The 14,887-nt window shown below is 33.6% G+C and overlaps 1 protein-coding gene across 1 annotated transcript in view; it reads right to left on the bottom strand.

Annotated features, from left to right (window-relative positions):
* Positions 1-14,887, bottom strand: part of EPHA5 (EPH receptor A5) — a 338,741-nt gene that overhangs the window by 166,395 nt on the left and 157,459 nt on the right. The window contains exon 4 of the mRNA XM_045771491.2: positions 834-989. Within this exon, the coding sequence (XP_045627447.1) occupies positions 834-989 (156 nt within the window). The remainder of the gene's footprint in view (positions 1-833; positions 990-14,887) is intronic.

The raw sequence follows: 14,887 nt of genomic DNA, 5'->3' as shown, positions 1-14,887 counted from the left end.
TTTGTTTGATTTGCCGTAGAGACTGTGAATGTGGACAACTTAATGAAAGTATTTTTATCAAGCAAACAAATACATAAATGCGTTTCCTTCCCAGAAATATGCGGAACATTAGAAAAACAAACACACCAAAAACATCGATGGATGTGGATGCTTCCACTGCAAATGTTGAAATTAAATGTTTACTATTCATCATTCTAATTATATGATTATGGGATCATATAATTAATACTAGGTAAGGACACTCACAAGAAACATGACAACTGCTTAAAAGTCCTAGCTAAAGATTTGGTTTTCTATTTGACTCCTAAATCTGATTTGCCAATGCCCAGTACTCCATGTTCTTGAAGTGTTTCCTGTCTTCCTTCACAAGTGACCTTCTCACTGGCCTTTGTCGTTTAGTGTGGCAAGTTAGGTAAAAAAAGGCAAAGTACCACATTACATGTTTATGTGATCAGAAGCCTTAGCTCAGGAGAAGACAAAGAATGAAAAAAAGTTTACGGTGAAAAGGAAAATGGGTTTATTAAAGTCATGTTTAGCTGTCATGAACATTAAAAGAAATTACAAAATGAAAGAAAAAATTCTTCATCTGTCTCCGATGTTGAATTTGAAATTAGGGAAAATGAATCTTCTAACAGTGAGTAATAAAAGAGACTCCAACTTTTCAATGCTTATTTATGAAAATCAAAATTTGGTAAAAAAAAAAAACTATTTTGGAAGATTAAACATTATGCCTGTTTTAGGGGAAATGGTAATAGGATGTAACAGGCTTCATCATGCTCTTTCTTCAAAGTGGTGAAAAGTTAGCATCACCAAATATCAGTGGGTTTCCTTACTTGTGCATGCCATTGTGGGTGGATCAGACTCCCTCCTGAAATAATCCTTTTCACAGACACAAGAGGTTGAAGCTTCCTCATGGGTATAACTGTGAGGTGGACATTTGCTGCAGCTCTGGCTGTGAGGTGAGGCTTTGAAGAACCCAGGTCTGCACACTGTCAAAAGAAATAAGAGACTAAGCTTTTCCCTGGAACAGATGCAGTGTTTGTTTTGTGAATAATGTCATTATTTTGACTAGTATACACAGATTACATATAACACAATACTGCCATTAATTTCAAAAATGTTTCATAAGCTTCTGAATCATAAATACCAGGCTATTCATTCAGAGAATCAAATATTTAAGTATTTAAATTAAACATGTCTGGACTGTATGCATTTTTAGTGATTTTTATGCTGCAGGAGCTTATAAGAAATCATATTATAAAAGGTAAGTACTTATATGTATTTAAAACTGAAGTAATGTTTTGAGTATAATTTTCATTGATGCTGTTAACACAACTTTTGTTGAAGAAATAATAATTTTTCCCTCTGCTCATAGAATGGTATGGTACATAGTAGGTGCTCAAAGTTTTGCTATTTAATTAATAAATTAATTAATTGGTAGGTGTTAAGAGCTTCACAAATTTGTTGGATTTGGGAGAGTGCATAGATGAGCTGGTATATCATTCACATCATATTGATTTCAGGAGGAGTCAGATGTGAGGCATTTATTTTACATTTTACTCCATTTTAGAACTTTTATATGACTCAACAAGCATCTATTCTAATATCAGTCATACTTATACTGCACAAATTGTAATGATCTATATAGGGTAGAAACTGTGTCATTCAATTTTGCATTCATAATATTTATCACAGTGTTTGACAACAGTAGGTGATCATAAATTATCATGTAATGCGTAAATGAATGAATGACATGGCATGAAGATTGTAACTGAACTATTCAGAATCACATAAAGAAAATGTTCTCTGGATACTTTTGTTAAAATTTCTGCTAGTGGTCAAGTAAGTGCTAACAAAGTAAATCTTTTTATTATGCTCATCCCCTAAACTTTTGTATCTTTCTCTCTTCTCAGTGGCTAATAAAGCCAAACTTTCATTCCAATTGCCCAATATGGGCCAATCAAAGACACTAAACCATTGGTTTGATTACTTTTTAGGGTTTCGATTAGATAAAACTAATCAACCATATATATTTTTTTCTCTTTTCGAAACTCAGTACATACACTTAAGAGCATTTATTCAAGCATCAATGGAAATTTGCTAAAGCTCAAAGGTGAACTTGTATTTCAACAGAAAATTTGGATAGACATAATGAATTTGGACTCATTCTCATGTGCTATAAATGATTTGGGGTTTTAGTAATCCATGCTAAGGCTTTCTGCCATCACCATGAATAATCAGGAATTGACAAAAATGAGAAGGTACTTTTTCAGTAGATCTAATTATAGTGATAGCAAAGCCTTAATGCTCTTATAAATTCAGAGAGAATGTGAAGGTATTTGAAAGATAAGAAGAGCTTTTTGATAGTATTAGGGACATTCTTGTAGTTAAATGATTAGGAAAAGATTTAAAATATTATTTTTCTTATAATAGGATTGCTGTAGCAGCCAATACCATTCTTAGCTAAGTTATCCATTTTTTCTTTTATCCTCTTCAGTAAAACCATTCTCCTTTAAACACTATTTACTTTCAAAGACATGAAGTGTCAATCCACAATCCTGCATATTTGGAATTTAATGATCATTTATGAAACAAAAGCCAGTTCTTTTCTTTTAATGAATGCCTTTTAACCTAAAAACTTATTTTGATATCATATATAACACTTATTAACCCTCCATGGAAACTTTGGAAGCAGAGATTAATATAAATGTAAGTAAAATCAGGTAAGTGTATCTTTCTGGTCAGTAGTTCAACAAAATGCTTTCAGCAGGTGTAGTCGGCCAGAAATTTTGCTCAGTACTAGATTACAGAGGTAAACAAAATAGACATGGCTCTGCCTTTGTGAATCTTAAAAGTACTGCATGAATAATTATAAATATTGCTATGCTAGAAAAAAGAAAGAGCATGGAAGTGAACATTGACACCTAATTTAGACTGGGATGTTAAAAAAAAAGAAAAGGCTTCTTTAGGAAGCTGAGTCTTTGCTGTGATGTTAAAAAAAATTAAAAAGGAGAAGTATCCAATTTACATTAAGGGGGCATTAGAGTACATTGACCTGCATTTGAGGAGCAAAATCCTTGCAAAGGACCAAAACAGGTGAACAAATAAGGGGATAGAGGAAACTATAGAATTGATAAGGGTGATAGTAGAATTGAAGTGGCAGAGATAAAGTTAGACAGGGAAAAGGACACCAGGACACACCTTATAGTTTTTATTATTTGAAGTCATTACAAAATTTTAAGCAGGGAAATACTAAGATGACAATAATGTTTGAGAGATCACTGGGTAGCAGTGTAAATAATGGATTGGAAAAGAGCAGAGATTTAGGCAATTGGTCCTTTTGCTTCTGTTGCACTGGTGCAGAAAAAGACTTGTTTAACAAGAGTGCTTCCAATGGTGGTAGATGAGAGTAGGTGAATTCAGGAGATCAGTCTGAGGTAAAAATCAATGAGGTTTTATGATATATTTAATGGGTCAGATGTGAGAGTGGAAAATCCTCAGAACGACTCTCAGGTGTTTGGCTTGAACTGCCCAGGATCTACTGGTGCCATTTTCTCAGAGAGTGCTTGATATGAAATGTGTTTGGGGGAAGATAATGATTAAGTTTAAAGTGTTATTTAAATTTGAGGTGGCAAAAGAAATCCAAATAGAAATATAGAGAGGAAAGTTGTAGACTCAATGTTATCCAAGAAAAAAATATATCTGTATATATATGTAAAAGTAATTATTCATTGCCTTCAACCCATGGCTCCAAATGCAAATGGGACACACAATGCTGCTAGACAATCTTATTATTTCCTTAGTTAACGTTTGTTTTCAGCAACAACATGATTATTTTGTAGTTTCTCCTCTCTCTTCTTACTCCTTAGAAGCTCTATTCTTTTGTGATTCCTAGCTGGTTACATTTGTTTCTTTGCTGAGAAAATAGAATTCATTAGAGGAACTTACTTATTTTCCTACCACCAAATCTCCAAACCTGTATGCACTTGTAGCCACCTTCTCTACTTTTCTTCCCATTAAAATGCACAGGTGTTTTTGATTCTATCAAATGAAAATATCTTTATTTGAATTAGGAAACTCATCTCTATTCTCTGAGGGTAATCTTTCAAATATCTACTATCCCTTTTACATGCTCAGTCTCTCTCAATCTCTTTCTTTCAATCTCTGTCTCTGTCTCTCTCTCGCTTAGACATATACATGAGCCCAATACAATATTCCAGAACTTTTCAGTGGAAACAAAGTGACACAAAACAAAACAAATAATAACAACAATAAATGATCAATCTCACTTGATCTCAATTCTCCCTGTAGTTACCAAACAGTTTTGTTTCCCTTCAGAACACAATTTCTTAAATTACTTTTCCATACATGCATCTCTAGGTCCTTTTTTAAATCACACATTGGCACAGTCCAATCCCTTGAAACTGTTTTTGTTACGATTGCAGTCATCTTTTTTCCATACTTCTCAACAGCATTTGATCATGTCCTTTTTGGGAAACTCCAATTAATTTTACTACAAAATGCTAGCATAGCCTGAAAGTTACTACACAATATCTAAGAAATCCTTCGAATGTGGTCTCCTCCCACACTTACTATCTCCATCCATACTAACCTACTTATAATTTCCTGCATTTGAGAAACTCCTTTATCTGCTTCTGAATTTTGCAGGAAAAGCATCCCAGCCAAAAGGCAAGAAGTGCAAGTTAGTGGGGGAAAAAAGTTTGTAATCCCTGATAAAGAATTTGGATATGATATGAATGTACTTGGAAAACACTGGGTGCTTATTTTTTGAGGGCACTCTTTTTATCAAGCACTGTGATAAGGAATATTTATATTGTGGTCAGAAAATAAAAATTGTACTTGATACCCTAAAGCTACAACATATTTGGGGAGACAGAAAATAAAAAGTAATAATCAAAAGAAACAAAATTGACCTTTTTGCATTTTAATCATGACAACGTTTAACAAATAACTATTTAGATGAGTAGCAAGATTTCTTTAAACTCCAATTTGATTTTCATGATACATAGCATAATTTGTTGTACTGAGTACATATTCATCAGTATTTATTGTGTAAATAGTACATTTGTGTCCTCAGTGTAAATGACATAGCATTTACACTGTCATGTAAAGCTGATGAAGCTAAATTATTTAAATACTAAGTCTTGGCAAGTAAATAATAATATGTCCTACATCTACACTGGCTACTTTAGAAGTTTTTCAAACACTGCCAACATTCCAGCTCTCACATTTATCACTTAGAAAACAAGGATGTTAATTAAATCTATTAAAATACTTTTAAAAATCTAAACAGAAAAAGCATGTCATTGATATATGAATTTCAATTGTCAAATTTGTGAAAAGGTGTTGCCAAATCTAATTAGACAATCTTAAAAAGTTCTCAAAATTACCAAAAATGGTTAACCTGATAATTTAGGGTTTTTCCTATACTTTTTATTATCAATTAAATTACTTTTAATGTGTCCAAAATATTTTAGCCTTAAAGGTCCATCACCCTTGGGATACCTAAGTGAATTCATTTTACAATTCAAAATCCAGAAGCATAGTCACCAAGAAAAAAAAAAAGTAATGTAGAAAATACTGTTTTAGTAATTTAGAATACTATCATTGTCCCCACTACAATTAAAATATACAGATCATTTAAAAATACATATATAGATATATATAAAGAAACAGGAATAGAAATGTACAGACTGTTTTTGTCTCTATCATTTAAGATAAAATTAATCTTCAAAAATGTTATTGGATTTATCCAATTATACTTTATTAGGAATGACAGACAATCACTATGACAAGATTTTTACCATAGTTCTATTATATGTGAATTATCAGATAAGCAAAGTCAAATTTACTTTTTAAACAGATCTTTCGAAATGAAGTGGCCGCAGGATATTTAGCCCAAATTTAAAAGATGTGTTTATTAAGAAAAAAAGCATAACACAACATGCTATAAGGAAATTCCAAAGAATTTAATTTTAAAATTAAAGATCTTTACATTTAAAATGAATGCTCAGTATAAAAAAGTAAGTAATGAGTTACTTACAGATATAACAAATATTACACATTTAAGGAAACTGAAATAATACCAAGTATATTTTCTAACCACAATGATACAAAACTAAAGATCAACAATAAAACAAAGCTGGAAATCTACAATGTAAATGTTAAATATTTAATATGTAAATATGAAGCAGCACACTACTGCACAAGCAATGGGCCAAATAAGAAACCAATAGTAAATCAAAATATTTATCATAACAAAAGAAAAAAATTACAATATTCCAAAACCTATTGGATGTGGCAAAAACAAATTTTAGAGTGAAATTTATGCTATAAATGCTTGTATTAAGAAAAAAGTTCAGATAAACAACCTCACATTACACTACAAGGACCTAGAAGAGACTTACCTGAAATTTAGTAGATGAAGGAAATAACAAAGAAAAATCAGAAATAGAGACCTGAATAAATGATAACATAATATTAAATATAATGATTAGTTTAAAATAAATAAATCTGGCAATGCTCTAACTACATTAACTAAGAAAAAGAAAATTAAAAAAAATGAGAAATGAAAGAGAAAACAATACAACAGATACATAGTATGATAACAGATTACTATAAACAGTGATATACTAATAAATCAGATAACTTAGGGGAAAAAAACAGGTAATTCCTAAAAAACCACAAGTTACCAAAATTGAATCATGAATCTTGAATCCAAGAAATAGGAAATCTTCTTAGACCAATAACAAGCATGAAAGTCAAACTAGGAATCAAAAATCTTTCATCACAGAAAAGCCCAAGACCACATGATTTCATTGGTGGATTCTATGAAACATTTCAAAAAAAAAAAAAAAAAGGTTAATGACATTCTTTATCAAAATCTTATAAATAATGGAATAGAAGGAACCTATTCAAAATCATTCCACAATGATACAAAAACAGGATAAAAACAATACAAGAACAAAAATGTCTAGTTTGTCTGATATAAGTAATGCTACTCTGACTTTTCTTCTGACATCCATTTGCATAATAAATGTTTCTCCACCCCCTCACTTTCAATCTGCAGGTGTCTTTAGGTCTAAAATGAGTCTCTCAACACCTGGACGGCTCAGTTGGTTAAGCGTCCAACTTGATTTCAGCTTAGGTCATGATCTTAAGGCTGTGAGATTGAGCCCCAGGTCAAGCTCCAAACTGAGCTTGGAGCCTACTTAAGATCCTCTTTCTCCCTCTCCCCCAGCCCCTCCCCAGCTCATGAGTTCATGCACGTATGCTCCCTCTCTCTTAAATAAATAAATAAATAAATTAATTAATTAATAAAATGAGTCTTTTATAGGCAGCATATAGATGGGTCTTTTTTTTTTTTAATCAATTTTAATACCTTTCGTCTTTTGATTTAGAACATTTAGCCCATTTACATTCAAAGTAATTATTGATAGATATGTATTTGTTGCCGTTTTATTACTTTTTTGTCATTGTTTCTGGAGATTTTCTCAGGTCCTTTCTTGCCTTTGTTACTTTTGGTCTCTCCTTTGCATCTCTTCTATTCTGAATGATAGCCTTGCTGGATAGAGTATTCTTGGCTGCAGGTTTTTCCTATTCAGGACATTGAACATATCACACCACTCCCTTTTGGCTTACCAAGTTTCTATTGAGAAATCTCCAGCTAGCCTAATGTGTTTTCTCTTATAAATTAATTACTTCTTTTGTCTTCTTGCTTTTAAGATTTTTTCTTTATCACTATATTTTGCAAATTTAATTATAATATGTCTTGGTGTTGGCCTGCTTTTGTTGATTTTGATGGCAGTTCTCTTTGCCTCCTGGATCTGGATGTTGTTTCTTCCCCAAATTAGGTAAGTTTTCTGCTATTACTTCTTGAAATAGAATTTCTGCTCCCTTTTCTCTCTCTTCTTTTGGGACTCCTATAATACAAATGTTATTACATTTGGAGGAGTCACTGAGTTCCCTACGTCTATTCTTCTTTTTCACTTCTGTTCAGCTTCATTATTTTCCATTATTCTGTCTTCTAGGTCACTAATGCATTCCTCTGCTTCTTACAGCTTGCTGATAATGCACCATGCCTGATTCTAATCTCATTTATTGCATTCTTCATCTCTAACTGAGTCTTTTTAAACTTTTTTGTCTTGTGGTAAGGGTCTCACTGAAGTCTTCTATTTTTTTTCCTCAAGCCAAGTAAGTATCCTTATGATTGCTGCTTTAAATTCTCCACCAGACATGTTACTTGTATCTATTTCACTTAGATCTCTGGCTGTGGCCTTATTGTGTTCTTTCATTTGGCATAAATTCCTCGGTCTTGGCATTTTGTTTAAATCTCTGCCTTCTCCTTTGTGTTAGAAAAGCCAGTTATGTCTCCTGATCCTGAAAGTAAAGGCTTTATGAAGAGGTCATGTAGTGCCCAGGTCCTGGCACTTCAGGGAGTGCCTCTGGTGTGTGCTGCATGCACTCTGCTGTTGTGTTTTGGCTGCTCTATTCTTCAGGCCAGTCATCTGCAGAGGCTCTCCTTGCCCACTGTGGGCACTGTTTGTTGCCTGGCCTGAATGTGGCAAATTTTAACAAGATGTGCTCTGGTCTACTTGTGAAATGAGATCTGACACCCACTCCACTGGAACAGAGGCCTGGCCAAACTCTGTGATTGGGAGACAAAGAGTGGGCCAGCTTTATGTTGGCCTTCTGGGGGAGAAGTCTGCTGCATTGGGAGTGAGACAAGCTTAACTGAGAAGGGCAGTTTCACCAGAGCACAGGGGGGTGGGGCTTGGTATAAGCAAGTTGGCAACCAACCTCAGTGCTGTGCTGTTTCCCACCAATTGTGGTGGCTCTGTGTTTATGCTGAAGGGCAGGACAGAGAAATGCTGCTAGTCAGCTTCCTTGTTCCTGGAGAAGTATCTCTGTGAACTCTGCCTCTCACAGATGCTCTCCTCTCCAAAAGAGTGAATAATCTCTGCACTGTGTGCCCCAGGCATTCTTCAGATGGCTGCTTCTGTCTGCTCCTGGTTTGTTTGCCTGCCTTCTCTCCAGGAGCAGGACAGTGCCCATCTGGGTCTGTCCCAGCCAAGTCCACTGACCTTTAAAATTCTATGTTTCAAGTACTGCTATTTGTGTGAAATCATGAAATTCAGTGCCTCTCATTTTCCAAGCCAATGATTGTGGAAAAGCATTCTTTTTGTTCATTCCTCTTGTGTGCTCCTCTCTGCCTAGATCTTCTCCATGACCACTTCCCTCTGCAGAAGCTGTGATGTACTTCTCCTCTAAACCACATCTCCATACTTCCTACCTTCTTCAATGACTCATGACCCCTTCTCTCCCTTTAGTTATGGAGTTTGTTCTGTCAGTCTTCTGGCAGATTTCTGGAGTATTTAGGATGATTTGAAAGTTATCTAGTTGTGTTTGTGGGCTGAGAGGAGCCTAGGGTTCCCCTATTCTACCGCCATCTTGAGGACTTCATCCAGAACAAGACTACTATTGATAAATACATTAAATCTCTATCTCTATTTATATTTACATTTATAATTTAGGCTTGGCAAATATTGATAGAAGCCCCAGTAAATTATACGATATTTATAAATGAAGAGTGAAATTAATTGCTACATATCATTTACATATTCACTTGTTCAATATATGTAATGAGCCAGGCTTGTGTGTCATGAACTGTACTGGACACTGGATATGCACACATAATTAAAACTTATTCATTGCTCTTATGCCATTAAATAACTCAGTCATGTGTAGCAATTTCTTATACATTGTCTGGCACATACTTAGACTTTCATTAATTGTTTATTGTTTATTTTATTTTTTTTAAAGATTTTATTTATTTATTTGACAGAGAGACAGCCAGTGAAAGAGGGAACACAAGCAGGGGGAGTGGGAGAGGAAGAAGCAGGCTTCCAGCAGAGGAGCCTGACGTGGGGCTTGATCCCAGATCGCCGGGATCACGCCCTCAACTGAAGGCAGACGCCCAACGACTGCGCTACCCAGGAGCCCCTGTTTATTGTTTAATATTAATACACACATTAAAAAAAACACTCAAAATAACATTTTAAAAAAAGCGTCGTGTGTGTGTGTGTATGTGTGTCTTGTGTGTGTACAGAGACAAAAAATCAAGGTCCCTCAGTAAAAGGCTAAACATATACAATACAATTTCATTCAATTAAAAATAAAATATAGATGTGTAACTTTAGAAACTGCTGATGATTGTATTACTTAAACATTTTAATGTTTCTACTTCTGTATCTTTTATATATCTTTTATACAAAATATATTCTATATTTTATAGAAATGCTGTATCATGTAGTGTCAATGACCAATTGTAATACTGACCTTCCTCCCATAGTTCAGATAAGAAGCTATCACCTTCCCTAAAGTTCAGAACAAAGCAGAATATCCTTAAATATAGTAAAAATGTATTATGTACCAGTATCTCCTCCTGCTTTACTTCTAAGATTAGAACTTATATACTTCATAACTAATAGCTAGCAGAGTTAGAAAAGAATCAAATTTTAAAATATACTGAAAAAAATATGTATCAGTATAACCAAATTATGATATAAGCTAGGATGGAATGTTTGTCCTGCTCAAGTAAAGCATGTTGATTCAATAATATTTAATTCACAGTTATTAATTGACAGGTGATATGTTTCATAAGATAAATAGTTAAACTAAACTAATTTTAGCTTCACAGGTTTAAATACCAAGAGTCGGGGTGCCTGGGTGGCGCAGCCGTTAAGCGTCTGCCTTCGGCTCAGGGCGTGATCCCAGCATTCTGGGATCGAGCCCCACATTAGGCTTCTCCACTGGGAGCCTGCTTCTTCCTCTCCCACTCGCCCTGCTTGTGTTCCCTCTCTCGCTGGCTGTCTCTGTCAAATAAATAAATAAAATCTTTTAAAATAAATAAATAAATGAATAAATAAATAAATAAATAAATACAAAGAGTCTTGCAGAGTATTCTTAGAAAACATTCTACAATGATATGATGATATATTTCTCCACCTTGGCAACATGTACATGCTTAAGATATAGTAACTAAAAGGTAAGGTTCCTTGTGGTTTGGAATGGACTGATACATGACCCCTGAACTGTGGACAGTTGTAAATCATAATATTACCACTTTGCATTTATCTAGTTGAATATCCATTAAAAGGAAGACACATAATTTCAGCAATTTTTGGAAGCCTTCAACCACCTATCTATATAAGGATGAATATTTACTGGAGATAATAGAATTCATTATCTCTCAAAGCAAGATTACTTTTTCCCTTTAGTTATCGATGGATTAAACTCCTCTACAATAATAAATGTAATAGATAATTATAAAATTTTATTTTAATTATTAATTTTACTGGATATTTTTCATAACTCTATAATTTCAATAGATACTTAACACGTTGGGCAATTTTGCTTCCCCAGACAAATCAATATGAATAGATTCAGATCAGCACATTTCAGTAATAGTGTGTGTAGGATATATATGGCAGTGTATGTGTATGTGCAAAACACTTTTGTTGTTTGGTTACATATCTTCCATTTCATTAATTTTTTAATTAGATAAAGATTTGAGAGTTACCAAGAAGTATTTCTGTTGTTAAAAGAAACAGACTTGTTGCTGGAGGGGAAGGGGGTGGGGGAATGGAGTAACTGAGTGATGGACATTAAGGAGGGTGCAGGATGTAATGAGCACTGGGTATTATATAAGACTGATGAATCACTGAACTCTACCTCTGAAACTAGAATGCACTATATGTTAATTAATTAAATTTTAAATAAAAAAATTAAAAAGAAACAGACTTGAAAAGAAAACATTGAAAGATTTAGCAAAAGTTAGTATAATATATATATATATATATACATATATTTTTTTTTCCCTTTATTTCAGAGAGACAGCACAAGTGGGGTCGGGGGGTGCAGGCAGAGGGAAAGGGAGAAGCAGGCTCTCCGCTGAGCAGGGAGCTGGACCCAGGGTTTGATGCCAGGATCTGGGGATCATGACCTGAGCCGAAGACAGATGTAGCTGACTGAGCCACCCAGGCACCAAGTATGAAATGCTTTTACTCTACTCTTAAACATTACCCTTACTTTTTCAGGGATACAAACAAGTTACCTATCTAAAGAAGAGTTAATCTTGACATCGACAAATACTATGTATAGTTGCTTTTATTATGTCATTTTAGTCCTATGAACAACTGTTGCTTTTGACCAATTTTTCATAATTCAAATTATTTGTAAATTAGGAAGTGTGAACTATCAAATACATCTGATGAATCCAGAGCTTAATGAATTTGTAATTTAGAAAAGCAGAAAAGTAGAAATTAAGTTAAATCAAATCAAATGACTTTTTTTAAAAAGATTTTATTTATTTATTTGTCAGAGAGAGAGAGAGAGAGCTCGTATGCACAGGCAAGGGGAGAGGCAGGCAGAGGGAGAAGCAGGCTCCCCGCTGAGCAAGGAGCCCCTGGTATCATGACCTGAGCAGAAGGCAAACTCTTAACCGACTGAGCCCAGGCATCCCGAGTTAAATGACTTTTAAATTTGAAATGGTAAATCTTCTGATACTTTCTTACATTATGCTTTCAACTGGTGAAAGAATTAAAACTTAAAAAAAAAAAAAAAACAACCAGGAGACAACTAGATTATGAAACATTGAGAAAATTGACTTTACATAATTCTTTTTAAAGTACCTAAAAGTTAGCACTATGCCTTGCAAATATTTTCAACATATTTTTATGGGTCAATTGGTTATCCAAAATGTATAATTCTTTCATATCTTTCCAAGCAAAATTAACGTTTGTAATTATTTTGTAAGTTTAGAGAAAAGCTAGATATTGGTGTTTCTGAGAATAAATTTACTATGGAAAATTGTATGAAAGGGGAAATCTGTAGATAAATGCTATCTTACCAAAAACATGACATAAAGTTTAGCACTTGTTTATTGATAAAAGGACATATATTATCTTCTCTAAATTAAAAGTTATCCAAGTGCCCCACTTACATTTTCTCTCATCGTAGGCACAGATAATTTTTCCTTACAAATTGTTGGAATCTGATGACATCTAGGCCTTTTCACTTTATTTCATGTTGAATATGATAAAATTAAACATTGATGAAATATCATGAAATAATCTTGTATCAGCCTGTAGTGTTTTTTCTTCATTATTGAGTGGTTCAATCCATGTGCTTTTCTGGACATTATTTGTGATAATATGTTTATTGCCTTGATAGAAGGGATATAGTGTTTAAATATTAAGATAGATGATTTATCCTGTAATTGAAAGAAAACCTTATGGCCTGTGTATTTGATTTGAAGTATCCATTATTTCTAGAATCAGGTAGTGAAAGCCAGTTTGTTTACCTCATGTCTGTACAGTCATAAAGTAAGTCCAGTTATGAATCATGAAGGGAATACGCTCCTGTTAATGCAATAAAACTTCCATGAAGGGATAAAAGCATCCAACACAACATTTGTTATGAAAGTATATGCAATGTCTGGCTCAGGGTCTTGGTCTTGACAGCTAAGGTAAAAATAGTATTTTCTGTTAGGAGCATTTCTCCTTGTACCATTGGGCATTACATCTTAGTTCAGTAACTCAGAAAACAATAGTGGCTGTGTAACAAAATTACATCTCCTTTGATATGATGAAAAAGTACACATTAAATATGTACTATTTTAGAATGAAGAATAAACCATTCTATGTAGTATAAATGCATTAGTGATTACATTTTTCTCTTTAAAAATCAAACAACTACAACAAAAAGAAAATCTATCCCTCAGTATAGTCACAGAATTACTGCCCAGATTGATCATAATTTGAATTTAAGTAAAACATTAACAATGTAGTTCTTTAAAAAGCATAGATGGATATAGAGAGATTAACTGTAACAAGTGTTTGAAGACTATAATTTGCCTTAAAACAAAAGAAATTTTAAAAACTGCCCTGATAATTTGTGAGAAAGTTTACCTGGAGTATAGGATCTTCCTAATTTTTAGCTATGGATATAAATACAATGAAGTATAGAGAACACATAGGTCATGCAGTTGCTTTAAACCAGTTATCTGCAAATTGTACACCAAGAATTAAAATGAATCAAACCATTTTGTAAGTGTTCAATTCATATCTATGAAATACTGTTTTTTTTTTTATTGAAGTTCTGTGAATTAGCAAAAGCAACTGGTTAGTACAGTTCATTTGGCAAAAGCAGTCATCTAGTTGCCCCTAATTTTCAGTGTGCAAATGTCCTACAGTGTCTCAAATTAAACAATTTCAGATGTCAACATTAGGGGCAAAATTCTTTATTCACAGAGTGGGGAAATTTATGCCCAAAATAACTTGGTGAAGACTAGCCTTTAAACATATACCTTATTTCTAAAACATTCACCCAGGCAAACTCTCAAATATATTTTATACCATCATATATTACATTATTTTTATTTGTCTCTGAGTAGCTCACATATGTTTTCTTCTTAGTTTGTTATGATCAGTGCTATAGAATTACTCAATCCTCTCTAGCATTTATTTTTACATCCTAGCTATCTGGCAATCTCAATTTCAAAATCAGAATGGGGTTTGGCTTTTTTTCCAGAAGCCAGAGCAGGAAGAAAAAGGAAGCCAGAAAAACAATAACTCTAAATGGTTGATTTCAGGGATGATTAGAAAGCAGTTTCTTTATTTTGTAATATGGAAACTTAGACTTTCAGGTTATAATCATAACCGATATTAGATTACATTTTAAAGCATATTCCTTTTCCATTGTCACTTTATGATTATCACCATCCTGCCACCATATCGCCAAACGTGCTCTCTTATAACCACATCACATAGAGATAATAAGAGTAGTAATCACGCTAATAAAACAA

The sequence above is a fragment of the Ursus americanus genome, chromosome 8 (genome assembly GCF_024610735.1).
Source record: "Ursus americanus isolate L20-20 chromosome 8, mUrsAme1.1.p, whole genome shotgun sequence".
Lineage (NCBI taxonomy): Eukaryota > Metazoa > Chordata > Mammalia > Carnivora > Ursidae > Ursus > Ursus americanus.
Note: the sequence above shows the minus strand (reverse complement) of the source record. Positions and strands in the feature narration are given on the sequence as shown.